Source organism: Mesoplodon bidens, assembly GCF_964165515.1.
Source record: "Mesoplodon bidens genome assembly, chromosome: 11".
Classification (NCBI taxonomy): domain Eukaryota; kingdom Metazoa; phylum Chordata; class Mammalia; order Artiodactyla; family Ziphiidae; genus Mesoplodon; species Mesoplodon bidens.
In genome coordinates this window covers 51,366,894-51,384,494 of record NC_138167.1, presented here as the reverse complement: position 1 = coordinate 51,384,494, position 17,601 = coordinate 51,366,894, and the positions used below count along the sequence as shown (strand labels likewise).

General features: G+C 37.7%; 1 protein-coding gene across 2 annotated transcripts in view; it reads right to left on the bottom strand.

Moving 5' to 3' along the window:
* NELL2 (neural EGFL like 2) overlaps window positions 1–17,601 on the bottom strand; it is a 460,631-nt gene that overhangs the window by 118,265 nt on the left and 324,765 nt on the right. For both annotated transcript variants that reach the window (XM_081250199.1, XM_081250200.1), the window contains exon 15: window positions 1,365–1,487. In XM_081250199.1, coding sequence (XP_081106325.1) covers window positions 1,365–1,487 — 123 coding nt within the window. The remainder of the gene's footprint in view (window positions 1–1,364; window positions 1,488–17,601) is intronic.

Sequence of the window (17,601 nt, the reverse complement as noted above, 5' to 3'; positions counted from 1 at the left end):
ATTTTTCACATTAATAAGGAATGAGGGTCAAATGCAAATAAGAGTGAGAAGCGGTTGGGCTCCCAGATGAAATCTTAACTCTCTGAACATCCAGATGCTTCGGGGAAGTCCTAAGGGTGCATTTATACCATGTTATGGACTTGAAAGTCTAGCTTTCCTCAGGATCCGTCCAGTTTCTGAGGAAATCTTTGTGGGATTTAGACTCCCAAATGCGTAGGCCTTTACAATGCTCTGAACTACAGATTTCCATAGACTTTGACAGAGTAATCCTCTGGCCCATCCCTATCTGCATCCACTGTAGACCAGGTCTGAAAGTCATGACCAAAGGACACAGCATTAGTAACAATTCCTTGTTATCTCCTGTCTCCCATATACATGTAACAAAGAAAATTAATTTTGGTAAACTCCAGGATAATGAACACAGTACATTTGAAGAATGGACCAGTTCTGAAGCTTAAAATGCCTGAATTAGACAAATGATAAATAAATCTATATGACGTAATAAGGAATATGGGCTTTATCCTATGGAAGTTGGCGGAGTTTCCAGAATAGAACCTCCGTTTTCCTTGTGAAGTGGGAGGTAAGCTCATCTGACGAAGGAAAATGAGGGCATGGATAAAAGAGTGAATTAATGGATGGTGGCGGACTACAGCTGGAATATCCGCTGATGGAAATGAAAACCTGAGAGTTATTGATGGGTAATGACAAACCAGGTAAAATGGGAAATGATAACACATAGAAACCTAAAATTCCCAGTTAATTAGTACTTAGCTCAGGAGAGAGAGAGCAGAGAAGAAAAGCTCTCAGACTGACCCCAAAGAGATATTTCACAGTGGATCATGGTAGTAAAACAAATGGGTTGATAGGGCTGCCGAGAAAAATATAGCTGTAATGTTTGGACTCAAAAAGATATATCGGAACCTAGGAGGAGACTGGTAATCTGGATGAAAAGGACAGGTCAGAGAGATTAAAGATGAAAAACTGTGGAAAGAACAGAGTGGGCAAACTGCAAGCAGAAGGACGTGGGGTTAGATAATAGAAAGCTAAAGTTTAGATTTCTAGAGTGGAGTAGTTCTGTACAAAAATGCCCAGGATGTGATTATGGCTATGATTCCACTAGAGGGGAATAGAGGTGGAAACCACTGGGGTTGAGGTCATGGAGCATTAAATCAGAGTTGTTGAACAGTTTGGCCATTTAAACACTGACGTAATCCAAGAGGAAGCCCATGAGCTACACTTCAAAGTTCTCAATGGCTGTGGGAAGTACCCAGAAGGCAGGTAACAGTGATGAGAAAGGGTGGAGGGAGGGAGAGATGGATTGCATTATCCCTAATGGAAGAGGTGCCAGCACTTAAACCTTTTACCTTTGCACGTAGTTCCATTCCCGGTATAGCCTGGCTTGCAAACGCAGTTGTGTCCTCCGACAGTATTGAAGCATAAGGCATTTTCATCACAGTTGTGCTGATTTGTGACACACTCATCATGTTCTGAAATGAGGATACGTTTTTGTTACTCAAAGACAGATTTTCAAAACCACTGTGCTTTAAATTGCACCTTCACCTTTGTTATTGTATGCTATTTCTTTCCAACACAGACATACACAAATTACCTATTAAACAAGAGCTTGTATTTTGAAGTATTGTATACTCCTTTTTTTTTTTTTCTTTTTTTTTTTTTTTTCTTTTTGCGGTATGCGGGCCTCTCACTGTTGTGGCCTCTCCCGTTGCGGAGCACAGGCTCCGGATGCGCAGGCCCAGAGGCCATGGCTCACGGGCCCAGCCGCTCCGCAGCATATGGGATCCTCCCAGACCGGGGCACGAACCCGTATCCCCTGCATCGGCAGGCGGACTCTCAACCACTGCGCCACCAGGGAGGCCCTGTATACTCCTTTTGAAGTACATACATAGTGTACACATCCACACACCTTAAACACAAAAGGATTTGGATACAAGGCCCACCAATAGTAGCAAGGAATAGAAGGAGAGGAGAGGGAAGGATGGGGATTAATTCTCAGAAGTAGATCCCAGAGCCAGCTGTTTACAGTCTCAGTGGTTAATATTTGGGGAATTATCTCATGATATAAGTCTGCTACCTAACTTTTTCCTGTAGCATGGAAAGGGTGATAGGAAAGGATGTGTAACTGTATTGCTCCATGAATCCTGAACTGCAGGATAATGGACTTGAAGCCCTGTGGAATTAGATGCAGTTAACATCTACATCCACACTTGGCAGGCATAAAGATACACGTTCAAACTGCTGGGGGAATATCTGAGTTTCTTAGTAAGTTCCCTCTTTCTGCAAAGAAAGTATCACACTTTTATTAAATAAGACTAAAACTTGCCTTTATAATATGTGCCAATGCAAACTCTGAGATGTACAGTCAATATGATACCTCCTTTAACTGTGTGTAACTTGACACTTTCAAAAGCACTGAAACATTTGATTCTCACAGCCCCGCTGTGAGAGAGGCAGAACCAATGTCATTATCACCATTTTAAAGATGAGTCAGTGGTGGCTCAGAGTGCTTCAGTAGCCTGCCCAAGTTCACGGAAATATTAGGCAACTTCAGAATGCTAGCTCAGTGTTCAGCAAAGATGTAAGTGTGAGGAATAAATACAGTAAATATGAGAAAGAAAACAGATCTAACATCAAAATCAAGATGAGTAGGAAATGAAATACAAGTGAGGAAATGCATACAAGTTAGTTCAGCCATCTGAAATCCCTATAGCCTCACTACTTATTACCCAGTCTCTTACATAAATAGTATTTAGGTCTAAAATTAAATATATATTTTAATACACTTACACTGATCAAGCCATTCATTCACTATGATATAAATAATCAAAGCAAAAAGAAATATTGCTTTTTCACTTTAGAACTTTTTGCATTCCAAACAATATGTATCTATATATATATTATTCTAGACAACATAATAGTACTGTATCTGTAATTTTGAAAAAAAATTGCCTTTGACATGTAGTTGAGATTAGACTAAAATCATTTAACTATAATACTAAAATAGAATGCTCTTTATTTTATTTTTAAAAAATAAAGATTAACATTTCATGATTCTATGTCCTGTGTTATGCAAGCACAAAGTTATGATAGTTTTAGCTATAGGCCTATAATAAAATCTATAAAGATTATTCCCAATAACCTTTCAGACAGATTTCAATCACTAAGGTTTTAGAATTACACAAATAGATATTCTCCAAATTCCTGGATGAATTTCCCTAAATTATATAAAATTCCACCTTTATTATCTAGAATCAGAATATTTCAGAGTTTTTAATAAATTCATGCATATTGATGATAGCTTAGAAAATGGCTGGATTACACATGGGTGTCCTAATTGGGGATACCCTTGGACACTATTAAATATCGGAGGGACCAGAATGGGCAGCCCACCTACTTCTGGGTTCAGCTGCCTGAAGCAGAATAAAACCACACTGTGAAGTTTGCAGCTGCTGCCAATTTTCTTCCCACTGCAATTCAAAGTGCTGCAGTTAATCTATAAATCTCTATACAGACAGCCGTGAGGCCCTTTAAAGACAGCTGCTGATTGATCTGATGTTGTTTTCCTCCCTGCCTTGGCTGTCCTCTTAATTAGACGGTACTCACTGGGTAGAGGAAGGGCCTAACAAGATTCAGTTTAGCAACCAGTACGATAATGTTCAACAAATGTTAACTAATTACACAACCTGGAATCTGGTTTATCCTTTACTCTCGGCGGCCACTGAAACGAATAAGTGGCTTCTAAGCAACTCAAGGGTGAAGACAATTTTCAGGGTTTTAAATGCACTGGCGTGCACCTGTACATATATTGTTCCCTCTGCCTGCAGTGCCTGCCCCATGGATTCTCCTGGAAAACTCTTACTACTTTTAAAGATCACACTAAAATGGTATGTCTTCTGTGAAAATACCTTTCTCTCCCCCTCCCACAGAGCTGGGGCTTCTGTCTGTTTTCCCTAGCACCAGATACAAGGCTGTTTTACTATATTTTATCATAAGTGTCTACTTCTCCCTGGTTCTCTATTTTCATGCCCCACCTGGGAGTGTGAATTTTTGGAGAAGAATTTTATATTTTTCTTCGTATTTCATTTCAACATTCAAAGAAAGTGTCTTGAATAAATGATTGAAAGAATGAGTGACCAGAGACTTCCCTGGTGGTGCAGTGGTTAAGAATCTGCCTGCCAATGCAGGGGACACGGGTTCGAGCCCCAGTCCGGGAAGATTCCATATGCCGCGGAGCAACTAAGCCCGTGCACCACAACTACTGAGCCTGCACTCTAGAGCCTCTGAGCCACAACTACTGAGGCCCATGTGCCTAGAGCCCGTGCTCCGCAACAAGAGAAGCCGCCGCAATGAGAAGCCCACGCACTGCAACGAAGAGTGGCCCCTGCTTGCCGCAACTAGAGAAAGCCCGAGCACAGCAAAGAAGACCCAACGCAGCCAAAGGACATACTTCCTATACCATTATCATTCAAGTCAATCCCAATTTGTTCAGTTGGAGACTAGACAACAAATGGAAAGCTACCGAAACCTAAGCTGTTTTTTACTGATTTTACTATGGTTGTGTTTTATTTGGTTTGGGATATTTCAAATATTAATTAAGATAGCAGGACATATTTTGAAAACAGAAAGTATTAATTCTTTTATATTGTCACTTTAATTTTTTTCCAACTACTTAAAATAAAGTTGGTTATACTCACAATTATCAACTAAACTGTGATCTTAAGAAACGCCTTTTAAAATGCCTATACTGTAATCTCACAGAAGAATTAACTTTAATTTGACAGCCCTTTAAAAAAGAGAATGTGAATGAAGCAAGGAGCAAATATTCTATAAGGTCATCTCAATAAATAGTTAATTATTGCTGCTCCATATCGACTTTTGGTCAAATGTCAACTTCTTACCGTTTCCCTGACTGACATACCCCTAAGGACTCCACCACCAACCCACCAGTCAGCCTATCCATTTTTAATACTTCCTTCAACATTTTTAACATACAATACATAAAATTAAATAAAATAAGGAGGAAAATATTAAGACAGAATTTAAATCCATATTACATTCCAGTGTTTGAGAAGAGCATGTCAGGATATAATTGTGAATGACTTCTAAGTTTTATTTCACATATATTGAAAAGCAGACACATCAGATCTGATGTTCAGAATATCCAATCCATAAGATCCAATGCTATCTTCATATCCTCAGATAAAATGTCACTGTTCATGTGACATGACAGTCCAAACAATAGCTGGGATTGAAACTGAATGCACCCCTTTCTTTTTCTTTTCTTTAAAAATATTAGCACATAATAATTTTAATCAAAATTTAATCACTTTTGTACCTATGAATTTTAAATTTAAATAAAATTGAAAAAAAGGAAAAAAAATTATACAAAGAAAACATCACCCCTCAACAGTTCTAAACAAAAGTAGTATGGGTGTCAATTATTACAGTACCTTATATACAGAATAGATGATGTTGCAGTGATAGGTAGCAAAGATTTGTCCTGAGTGCCATATTTTGTATGCTCTGCACCTTTACATACTATGTAAAACTGATTTCATACCAGTGACAAGGGTCAGTATAGTAAAATTCCTCTATGAAAATAAAGTAATAATATACACATTTGAATTTATCTAAATGCAGATGTTACATATAACAATAATACTTCAGTTTCACTGATTAACTCCTAACCTGTTTAAGTTAATGTATCTAAAATCATTTTAAGACTCAACACCAAACAGATCATCAGTCAGAATGACATAGAGTTGGATTCAAATTGGATTTTAAAATTGCTCTTCATATTGAGCTGTTTCCAGAATGAATGTACTATCTAGAGACAAGACAGCCATTCTAAAATTCATATAGCTTTTCTCACTATGATTTCAGCACAGACATGCAATACACAGAGCACATGTTCTATTCAAGAATTTCACTATGATACAAAAGGCAAATACTACAGAAAATAGGAGTGAAAGTAATTTAAATATATCTACATTTCAATTCAATTAAATACAATTTAATTGTATTTAAATACAATTTTCTTCAATGTCTTTTGTGTTTTAGGATCTTTTCGGGATTAAAAGTATGATTATAAATAGAAGCTATCCTCACAAAGCTTATAGTTTAGTTGGGGAGATACAATAACACAAGTGCCTTTAGTGCATGGCTTCATTATGAGAAATGCTGAAGCAAGGAAGTAATCTCTGTTTTAAAAGGTCATAGAGATCAAGGGAGGAAGTCATTTCTAGTTGGGTCAGGTGGGAATGCAAGAATGACTTCATGGAGAGCAGAGCATTTGGCATGGATGATTTTTATGCATGTGTGGGGAAGAGGCAGGCTCCAAGCTGAAACAGCATTTACATACTTTGCTTCTTTTGTTTTTGGAATCTTGAGTCTCTTACAAATTTGACTGAACCTGAATGACTTGTAATAATCCTAGTTCTATTTCAGTGCTTGCATACCACATACTTTGTAATATACACTATCTCATTTAATCCTCATATTAATTAGGAAACCTTATTATTTTTCAGAAAATTAAACTTGGCTTATAGAAGCTAAGTATCTCGCCTGAGATCACACAGCTGGTAGGTGGTAGAGCTGTGAATCATGACATCTGACTCCAAAAGCTAGCTTATTGATTGCTATGCAATAGGGCCTCCTGACACTTAATGCGTAGGTTTTCCCTGATCTATTTTTTTATCCTAGTGTTCTTTTTTGTAATTATCCAGAGGTTTTGAATGTTTACACAAGTCTTCTAATGTTTCACAATTAGGAAGTTATCATCTCTTTATTGTATTTTCTAGTATTTTTTAACCCTATAGGAGCCTTATTAAAAATTATAGAACTCCTAGGGCAAAGCACTAAGGTAATTTCTGTTCATACTAAAATCCACATTTTCACACAGTTGAGAGACGTTTTCAAAAGAAAAGGAAGATATCAATATGGTCAAGTACAAACGCCTGAAAAACAAAGTAACCAGCTCACAGAACTTGGACTCCAGCACTATCCCTCCAGCTTAAAAATCTCTGGAAACTCAACCATAATGTAGTTTGGCAACCAGATAATTCCAATGTCCAAGAGTCCTCTCCTCTGATACCAGTGGTCAAGCCCTAGTAACACTGTCCACTGCTTCTCGAGAATTCTGTTTTATATCCCCCAGCAATATACTAGATCCTTGGGTTGACACTTTTACACAGCAAATTCCACTCTTCTGGTAACAGAATGTAATATAGCTTCATAGCTGGCCCAATACCCTCAGAGAATCTTTCTTTTCCTCTGATAGATTTCTCCAGTCACAAGAATTATATTGTCTATGTTGCATCTTCTACTTTCCTTTCCAAATCTAGAAATGTTGGGAAAACAGCAGCTACCACAACGTACAAGGGTAAGTCCCACAAAGAAAACTGTTTCACTTTCCCTGACCCAAGTGTTTCCTGGAATATAAATTTACAGTGAGCAAATTCTCTCTTAGAATATAGCAGGATATGGCTCTAAACCTAGTGACAACCTACCTCAGGTCTTAACCTGGGAACAAGCTCCCTCAGGCTTAAGACTGAATAAGTCTTGGAGCAAGGAAGCCAATGGAAGTGCAATAATCCTAGTTTATTGATAACACCATCAAACTGGATGCTTAGATGGGTGGTTTAACTCCAAATGAAGAGGTGCTTGGTTATTTTCCTCTTATATTTCCAGAGACCAGATTGCTTGCCTTAAGATATCAATGAGGTTTGCAGCAGTTCATCCATGAGTTTCACTCATATGTGTCCCCACCAAAGTCAGTGTGTAGTTATGTGTACTGGCCTGTGAAGAGCTTCAGAACAAGATAGCCCATGGGTCTGCAAATGAGACCTCTTAATTTACTCTGAAAAGAATGATGACAGTGGTGAGTCCCCAGATAATATATGCCATCTCTATTTCTCAAATGAAACAACCCTTTGGACTTAACCACAGTTCCTTAGTACATTCACAAGATAATTATTCTATGGCAGGTCTTTTCAAAGTGAGTACAAACTGAAAATAAAGAATGTTCTCTATTACAACTCAACAATTACTAGACAGTTTGGGGGTTTATTGGAAAGAACTGGAATTCCTTCCTTCCTTCTTATCCCTCCGTCCTTCTCCTCCACAGATACTTAGTGTTCTGGTATGTGAAGACCAATATTGTGCTCACTGCCACCAGCAAGACACATCCCTGAAATCAAAACATTTGTCCTAATGATTACTGCTTCGTAAGGATGATTGTTACAATTCATTAGATTAAAATATCCTCCATCAACTGTTCTGTACTAGGACCCTAAGTAAATATGAAGACAAAGTAGAAATATGATAAAATTATGTACTATTTTAATAAGCAATAGCAGGGAGGCAGTGTGATACATATGCTTTCCAGACAGGCTTGGTTTGAGATGCTATTTTATACTAAGTTTTCAGTGGCCGTGTGAAAGTTAGCTAATCTTTCTAAGTTTAAAATGAAAAAATTAAGACCTATGTTAGAGAACTGTTACAAAGAATAAACTTCAATGATGAATGTAAGCACCCTGGCAAATCATAGACACTCAACAACTATTAGTTACCTTCTCATCTTATTATCTACTTCAGTGGGAAAATTCATTTTGTCATTATTAGCTAGATGATGTCCTCTATTTCAATTTGCAAAACCTAAATGTCTCACAGAATTTGCTCTCTTCATAATCTTCTCTGAAATCAAATACATTTTGGACATTTTTCTGGTTTCCAAAATTCCACTGAAATAACTTTCAATTGTTATATTAAGGAAAAAGAAACCTCTATCATGCTCACCCAAAGCTATTCATTTTGTTTCTTATGGTTACCTTATTTACTCACTTTATATTACAGAGAAAAATCTATTTAGTACAACGTCATTTTAACAGACATCTACTTTTACTTTTAACACTATTCAAGTAACTATAAGAAATTATACTTTAAACTTGCTCAATGCCTACAACAGCAGCAAACCCACTAAAACTCATTTTTAACACCCAAGCATTTCTTGTTCACTACTCAAGTTTCCTGTTCATTGACCACACCAATTCAATACTGACTTCTTGTTATTCTTCAGTTTGTTCAGCAACTCGGAATTTGTTCAGATTTCCTCCTCTGACATGCTTGGTTTATTTTCTTCTAGCCTTTTCACTGTATGTTCAGCCTCCTTGCCTAATCCCTATTTGATCAAGAATCTTAACAACCAAAGCACACTCAAATTTCCTCTCTACCCTTACAGTAATTTCACAAAGTAATTCAAATTCTATTTTTATGGCAAAATCTTGTTTTGTCCTATTTGGTGTTTCAGGAAATAAGCTTTGTCTGAACACATTGTAGGGCAACAAAATACTTTTAACCATCAGTCAGATAGTTTTCATTTGTTCTTTCAACACACATTTATGAAACTTCTGCTGTGTGATTCTAGGGCTCCGGAAGAGGCAAAGATGCATCAAAATGGGATTTGTGACCTCAAGAAACTTTTGAACTATTACAGGATGGGTGATGTGAATAGATAATAACTGTGATATACTGCAGCCATTGTTTAGTGCTGTAAGAGAGAAAATAATAGTAATAATGACAATAGCTAATTTTTAAGTGCTTAGTAAATGCTATAAAGAACTGCACTAAGTGTTTTATATGCATTATCCCCTTCAGCCTTCACAAAAACCTTTTCAGGTCAGTACTATTATTACTCTTATTTTACAAATAGGAATAGAGAGCCTTCCCAGAGCAAGGATGCATCTTGCCCGACATCACGCAGCTAGGAAGTGACAAGGCCAAGAGCCTTCAATGTTTGAAAAAACTATAACCTATAAACAAAGGTTTCAAAAGGCTTAAAGAGGAAGAGAGGCAGATTGACTGAGTGGTATTCCCATAATTCTGGGAAAGTGTCATATAACAAATAGGCCAAAAAAGTGAGTCTTAAAAGATAGGAAGGGTTTTAACAGAAAAGGGTAAAGATGGGAACGAGTGTTCCATATGGAGAGAGCATGGGTGCAAAAGACAAAAGCATGGGGTATGGTAGGCTGTTCAGCGGTCGAGCTGGCATAGGTGATGACTGACAGGGAACAGTAACGAACAGTGTGAAACAGGTCAGGAATATAGCGTGATTTTATCTGGTGGGCAATAAATAGCCACTTCCCCCTGTACAATAAAAGGTGGAATGATAAAATTAAAGTTGATTTTTAGGGAAATTAACTGTAATATGCAGATGAGGGGAGGCTAACTTTCCTTGACAAAGTAGGAGTCCCGTGTTAGCAAGCCAGCCTCCCTCTCTCCTTAATCCTTCTTTCTTCCTTTTATTCTTCTCCTTTTGAATCAGAGTTAGATTATTACTGAGAGTTGAGAAAAGAGTCTGTGCAACACTGAGAGGCAAAACAAAGGGATAAGGAAGAGGAAGGGGAGGAGGAGGGGAAGTGGAAACGGAAGAAAGCAAAGAGACAGAAACTGAGTGCTTATTACCTGCCCAGCACTGTGTTGGGTAATGTACCTGTACAGCATAAGGAAGTACTACAAGGACATAGGAAGAAGAGCTGAGAAGCTATCCTCCCAAATCATAAGATTCAAATCCCTTTAAGGCAGCACTCACATCTTGCTCATTTTATACAGCCCAGTTCCTATGTTTTGTGGAATGAAACTGTGTTGAAAAGACAGCCTGCAATAGAATGGACCACAGTGATGGAGAAAGACGGACAGATTTAAACACAGAACTAATGCACCCCACAGTGAATCCATTTTTGAGTCAAAAGAAAGAAAGGTATTAAAAATAGCTCAGGTTTCAAATCGGGGTGACTGGGAAGACGGTGGTGAGATGAATAGAAATAAGAGGGCTTCTTTAGGGATTCTGTTGTTCTTGTTTTAGTTTGGTTTGATTTGGTTTTTATGGAAAAGAAGAAAATAGAATTAAGAAGTTAAAATATAAAAGCAAAGATCATATTAGGAAATTGAATTTACTCTACTGATGGTGACAAGAAAGCAAGCAAAAATTCCCCACCAAATTCTGTCAGATAACCACCTAGATGCTAAAGCCTTGGGTCTAATTCATCAATCGCCCCCAACATCCAACAAAATGACTGGCACAAAATTGATCTCCAGTGACTATTTGTTAATGAGTGAATCAATCACCATAAAGTATGTCTCTAACATGTAAAACATTCAGAGATCTGCTAATGCAAACTATTCAAGGTATGTATCCTGTAGTGACAATTCTGTACATCCCCTGCTTTCTCTTCCATTCCCCTCAGCAGCTTTGCTGCTTTCTCTTAAAATGCCTGCCCCATCCTCATTCCCTCACTCTTGGCACATAACCTCCCAACCACTTCACAGAAAACCACCAGGTCATCAGGAAAGAACATCCTCAGGTTTCCCACCCACAGATGAATCTGTAACTACATGTACCAATAAGCCTTTCTTCCTCCCCAACCAGGAAGCTGGGAGTCACCACAGACCTCTCTGCACGTTCTCCCACTCACTGCATCCAGGGACCAATTCATCTGGATTCTACTTCCTTGGCAATTCTCATCCCCATCCCCCATCTCCATACCCACTGCTCTGCAGTTGCCCATAATTGGGCACGAGATATCTCCTTTGGATTACTGCACTAGTCTCATTATGACAACGCTGCCCCCAGTTTTGTACGTTTCCAAAGCATTACCAGAATGACTTTTCAAATAAAAACTGATATTGTCTATCTCTCCCCCATTCTCTTCTTCTCAATTTTTCTAGTGACATCCCATTGTTTTAACTAGCCATCAAGGCACCGCCTACTCATTAAGACTTTCATTATGACATTTTGCTCTCACCATACTGCATCATTTATAACTCCCCCATGGCATCTATTTATTAATGATGACATTAATTGAGATTCTACTAAAGGCCAAGGATCATAACAGCCAATCCCTCTATATTTCACACATGCATCCTTGCTTATTGCCCCAAAGGCCCTTCCCCACTTTCTTTGTCTACCTCTCCCACTCACCTCCCACTCAGATCAAACAATGATTCCTTCTTCAGCAAACCTTCCTTAAAACTCCATCAGTCTAATTTAGTTGAGCCCCTTAGGACCCATGGAGTCTTGTGCTTAACTCCATCACAGCATTTAAAAGCCACAATAGTGGTATTAAGAGAAAGGACTTTGGAGTCAGCGGACCTCAGTTCAGATCCCAGCTCTGCCTTTTGCTAGCTGTCAAATCTTACAGTAATTACTATTTTTTAACACCTTTATTGGAGTGTAATTGTTTTACAATGGTGTGTTAGTTTCTGCTTTATAACAAAGTGAATCAGTAATACATATACATATGTCCCCATATCTCTTCCCTCTTGCATCTCCTTCCCTCCCACCCTCCCTATCCCACCCCTCTAGGTGGTCACAAAGCACCAAGCTGATCTCCCTGTGCCATGCGGCTGCTTCCCACCAGCTATCTATTTTACGTTTGGTAGTGTATATATGTCCATGCTACTCTCTCACTTTGTCCCAGCTTACTATTCCCCCTCCCCATGTCCTCCACTCCATTCTCTACGTCTGCATCTTTATTCCTGTCCTGCCTCTAGGTTCTTCACAAGCTTTTTTTTTTTTTTTTAGATTCCATATATATGTGTTAGCATACGGTATTTGTATTTCTCTTTCTGACTTACTTCACTCTGTATGACAGACTCTAGGTCCATCTACCACACTACAAATAACTCAATTTCATTTCTTTTTATGGCTGAGTAATATTCCATTGTATATATGTGCCACATCTTCTTTATCCATTCATCTGTCGATGGACACTTAGGTTGCTTCCATGTACTGACTATTGTAAATAGAGCTGCAGTGAACATTGTGGTACATGACTCTTCCTGAATTGTGGTTTTCTCAGGGTATATGCTCAGTAGTGGGGTTGCTGGGTCATATGGTAGTTCTATTTTTAGTTTTCTAAGGAATCTCCATACTGTTCTCCATAGTGGCTGTATCAATTACATTCCCACCAACAGTGCAAGAGGATTCCCTTTTCTTCACACCCTCTCCAGCATTTATTGTTTGTAGATTTTTTGATGATGGCCATTCTGACTGGTGTGAGGTGATACCTCATTGTAGTTTTGATTTGCATTTCTCTAATGATTAGTGATGCTGACTATCCTTTCATGTGTTTGTTGGTAATCTGTATATCTTCTTTGGAGAAATGTCTATTTAGGTCTTCTGCCTATTTTTGGATTGCGTTGCTTGTTTTTTTGATATTGAGCTCCATGAGTTGCTTGTAATTTTGGAGATTAATCCTTTGTCAGCTGCTTCATTTGCAAATATTTTCTCCCATTCTGAGAGTTGTATTTTCGTCTTGTTTATGGTTTCCTTTGCTGTGCAAAAGCTTTTAAGTTTCATTAGGTCCCATTCGTTTATTTTTATTTCCATTTCTCTAGGAGGTGGGTCAAAAAGGATCTTGCTGTGATTTATTTCATAGAGTGTTCTGCCTATGTTTTCCTCTAAGAGTTTTATAGTGTCTGGCCTTACATTTAGGTCTTTAATCCATTTTGAGTTTATTCTTCTGTATGGTGTTAGGGAGTGTTCTAATTTCATTCTTTTACATGTAGCTGTCCAGTTCTCCCAGCACCACTTATTGAAGAGGCTGTGTTTTCTCCATTGTATATTCTTCCCTCCTTTATCGAAAATAAAGTAACCATGTGTGCGTGGGTTTACCTCTGGGCTTTCTATCCTGTTCCATTGATCTATATTTCTGTTTTTGTGCCAGTACCAATACGGAAGCCTGATTCCTCCAGCTCTGTTTTTCTTTCTCAAGATTCCTTTGGCTATTCAGGATCTTTTGTGTTTCCATACAAATTGTGAAATTTTTTGTTCTAGTTCTGTGAAAAATGCCAGTGGTAGTTTGATAGGGATTGCATTGAATCTGTAGCTTGCTTTGGGTAGTAGAGTCATTTTCACAGTGTTGATTCTTCCAATCCAAGAACATGGCATATCTCTCTGTTTGTAACATCTTTAATTTCTTTCATGAGTGTCTTATAGTTTTGGGCATACAGGTCTTTTGACTCTTTAGGTAGGTTTATTCCTAGGTATTTTATTCTTTTTGTTGCGGTGGTAACTGGCAGTGTTTCCTTAATTTCTCGTTCATATTTTTCAACATTAGTGTATAGGAATGCAGAAGATTTCTGTGCATTAATTTTGTATCCTGCTACTTTACCAAATTCCTTGATTAGCTCTAGTAGTTTTCTGGAAGCATCTTTAGGATTCTCTATGTATAGTATCATGTCATCTGCCAACAGTGACATCTGTACTTCTTCTTTTCTGATTCGGATTTGTTTTATTTCTAATTCTGCTCTGATTTCTGTGGCTAAACCTTCCAAAACGATGTTGAATAATACTGGTGAGGGCTTCCCTTGTGGCGCAGTGGTTGAGAGTCTGCCTGCCGATGCAGGAGACACGGGTTCGTGCCCTGGTCTGGGAGGATCCCACATGCCACGGAGCGGCTGGGCCCGTGAGCCATGGCCAATGAGCCTGCGTATCCGGAGCCTGTGCTCCACAACGGGAGAGGCCACAACAGTGAGAGGCCCGCATACTGCTAAAAAATAAATAAATAAATAAATAAATAAATAAATAAATAAATAATAATAATAATAATAATAATAATAATAATAATACTGGTGAGAGTGGACAACCATGTCTTGTTTCTGATCTTAGAGAAATCGTTTCAGTTTTTCACCATTGAGAATGATGTTGGCTGCGGGTTTGTCATATATGGCCTTTATTATATTAAGGTAAGTTCCCTCTATGCCTACTTTCTGGATGGTTTTTATCATAAATGGGTGTTGAATTTTGCCAAAAGCTTTTTCTGCATCTACTGAGATGACCATATGGTTTTTCTCCTTCAATTTGTTAATATGGTGTATCACATTGATTGATTTGCTTATATTGAAGAATCCTTGCATTCCTGGGATAAACCACACTTGATCATGGTGTATGATCCTTTTAATGTGTTGTTGGGTTCTGTTCTCTAGTATTTTGTTGAGGGTTTTTGCATCTATGTTCATCAGTGATATTGGCCTGTAGTTTTCTTTCTTTGTGACACCTTTGTCTGGTTTTCGTATCAGGGTGATGGTGGCCTCATGAATGAGTTCAGGAGTGTTCCTCCCTCTGCTATATTTTGGAAGAATTTGAGATGGATAGGTGTTACCTCTTCTCTAAATGTTTGATAGAATTAGACTGTGAAGCCATCTTGCTGTGGGCTTTGGTTGTTGTAAGATTTTAAATCACAGTCTCAATTTCAGTGCTTGTGATTGGTCTTTTTATATTTTCTATTTCTTCCTGGTTCAGTCTCGGAAGTTTGTACTTTTTTAAGAATTTGTCCATTTCTTCCGGGTTGTCCATTTTATTGGCATATAGTTGCTTGTAGTAATCTCTCATGATCCTTTGTATTTCTGCAGTGTCAGTTGTTACTTCTCCTTTTTCATTTCTAATTCTATTGATTTGAGTCTTCTCCCTTTTCTTGATAAGTCTGGCTAATGGTTTATCAATTTTGTTTATCTTCTCAAAGATCCAGCTTTTAGTTTTTTTGATCTTTGCTATGGTTTTCTACATTTATTTTGGATCTGATATTTATGATCTTTCCTTCTGCTAACTTTGGGATTTTTTTGTTCTTCTTTTTCGAATTGCTTTACGTGTAAGATTAGGTTGTTTATTTGAGATGTTTCTTGTTTCTTGAGGTAGGATTGTATTGCTTTAAGCTTCCCTCTTAGAACTGCTTTTGCTGCATCCTGTAGGTTTTGGGTTGTCGTGCTTTCACTGTCATTTGTTTCTAAATATTTTTTGATTTCCTGTTTGATTTCTTCAGTGATCTGTTGGTTATTTACTAGTGTATTGTTTAGCCTCCATGTGTTTGTATTTTTAACAGATTTTTTCCTATAATTGATATGTAGTCTCATAGCCCTGTGGTCTGAAAAGATACTTGATACAATTTAAATTTTCTTGCATTTACCAAGGCTTGACTTGTGACCCAATATACAATCCATCCTGTAGAATGTTCCATGAGCTCCTGAGAAGAAAGTTTATTCAGTTGTTTTTGGATGGAATGTCTTATAAATATCAATTAAGTCCATCTTGTTTAATGTGTCATTTAAAGCTTGTGTTTCCTTATTTATTTTCATTTTGGATTATCTGTCCATTGGTGAAAGTGGGGTGTTAAAGTCCCCTACTATGATTGTGTTACTGTTGATTTCCCCTTATATGGATGTTAGCATTTTCCTTACGTATTGAGGTGCTCCTATGCTGGGTGCATAAATATCTACAATTGTAATATCTTCTTCCTGGATTGATCCCTTGATCACTATAGTCTCCTTCTTTGTCTCTTGTAACATTCTTTATTTTAAAGTCTATTTAGTCTGCTATGAGAATTGCTACTCCAGCTTTCTTTTGATTTCCATTTGCATGGAATATCTTTTTCCATCCCCTCACTTTCAGTCTGTATGTGTCACTATGCCTGAAGTGGGTATCTTGTAGACAGCTTATATATGGCTCTTGTTTTTGTATCCATTCAGCCAGTCTATGTCTTTTGGTTGGAGCTTTTAATCCATTTACGTTTAAGGTAGTTATCGATATGTATGTTCCTATAATGATTTTCTTAATTGTTTTGCATTTGTTATTGTAGGTTTTTTCCTTCTCTTGTGTTTCCTGTCTCGAGAAGTTCCTTTAGCATTTGTTGTAAAGCTGGTTTGGTGGTGCTGAATTCTTCTAGCGTTTTTTTGTCTGTAAAGGTTTTAATTTCTCCGTCGAATCTAAATGAGATCCTTGCTGGGTAGAGTAATCTTGGTTGTAGATTTTTCCCTTTCATCACTTTAAATATGTCCTGCCTCTCCCTTCTGGTTTGCAAGGTTTCTGCTGAAAGATCAGCTGCTAACCTTATGGGGGTTCCCTTGTATGTTATTTGTTGTTTTACTCTTGCTGCTTTTAATACTTTTTCTCTGTATTTAATTTTTGATAGTTTGATTAGTATGTGTCTTGGCATGTTTCTCCTTGGATTTATCCTGTATGGGACTCTCTGTGCTTCCTGGACTTGACTATTTCATTTCCCATATTAGGGAAGTTTTCAAGTATAATCTCTTCAAATATTTTCTCGGTCCCTTTCTTTTTCTCTTCTTCTTCTGGGACCCCTATAATTCAAATGTTGGAGCATTTAATGTTTTCCCAGAGGTCTCTAAGACTGTCCTCTATTCTTTTCATTCTTTTTTCTTTATTCTGCTCTGCAGTAGTTATTTACACTATTTTATCTTCCAGGTCACTTATCCGTTCTTTTGCCTCAGTCATTCTGCTATTGATTACTTGTAGAGAATTTTTAATTTCATTAATTGTGTTGTTCATCATTGTTTGTTTGCTCTTTAATTCTTCTAGGGCCTTGTTAATTGTTTCTTTTATTTTCTCCATTCTATTTCCAAGATTTTGAATCATCTCTACTATCATTGCTCTGAATTATTTTTCAGGTAGACTGCCTATTTCCTCTTCATTTGTTTGTTCTGGTGGGTGTTTACCTTGCTCCTTCATATGCTGTGTGTTTCTCTGTCTTCTCATTTAGCTTCACTTACTGCATTTGTGGTCTCCTTTTC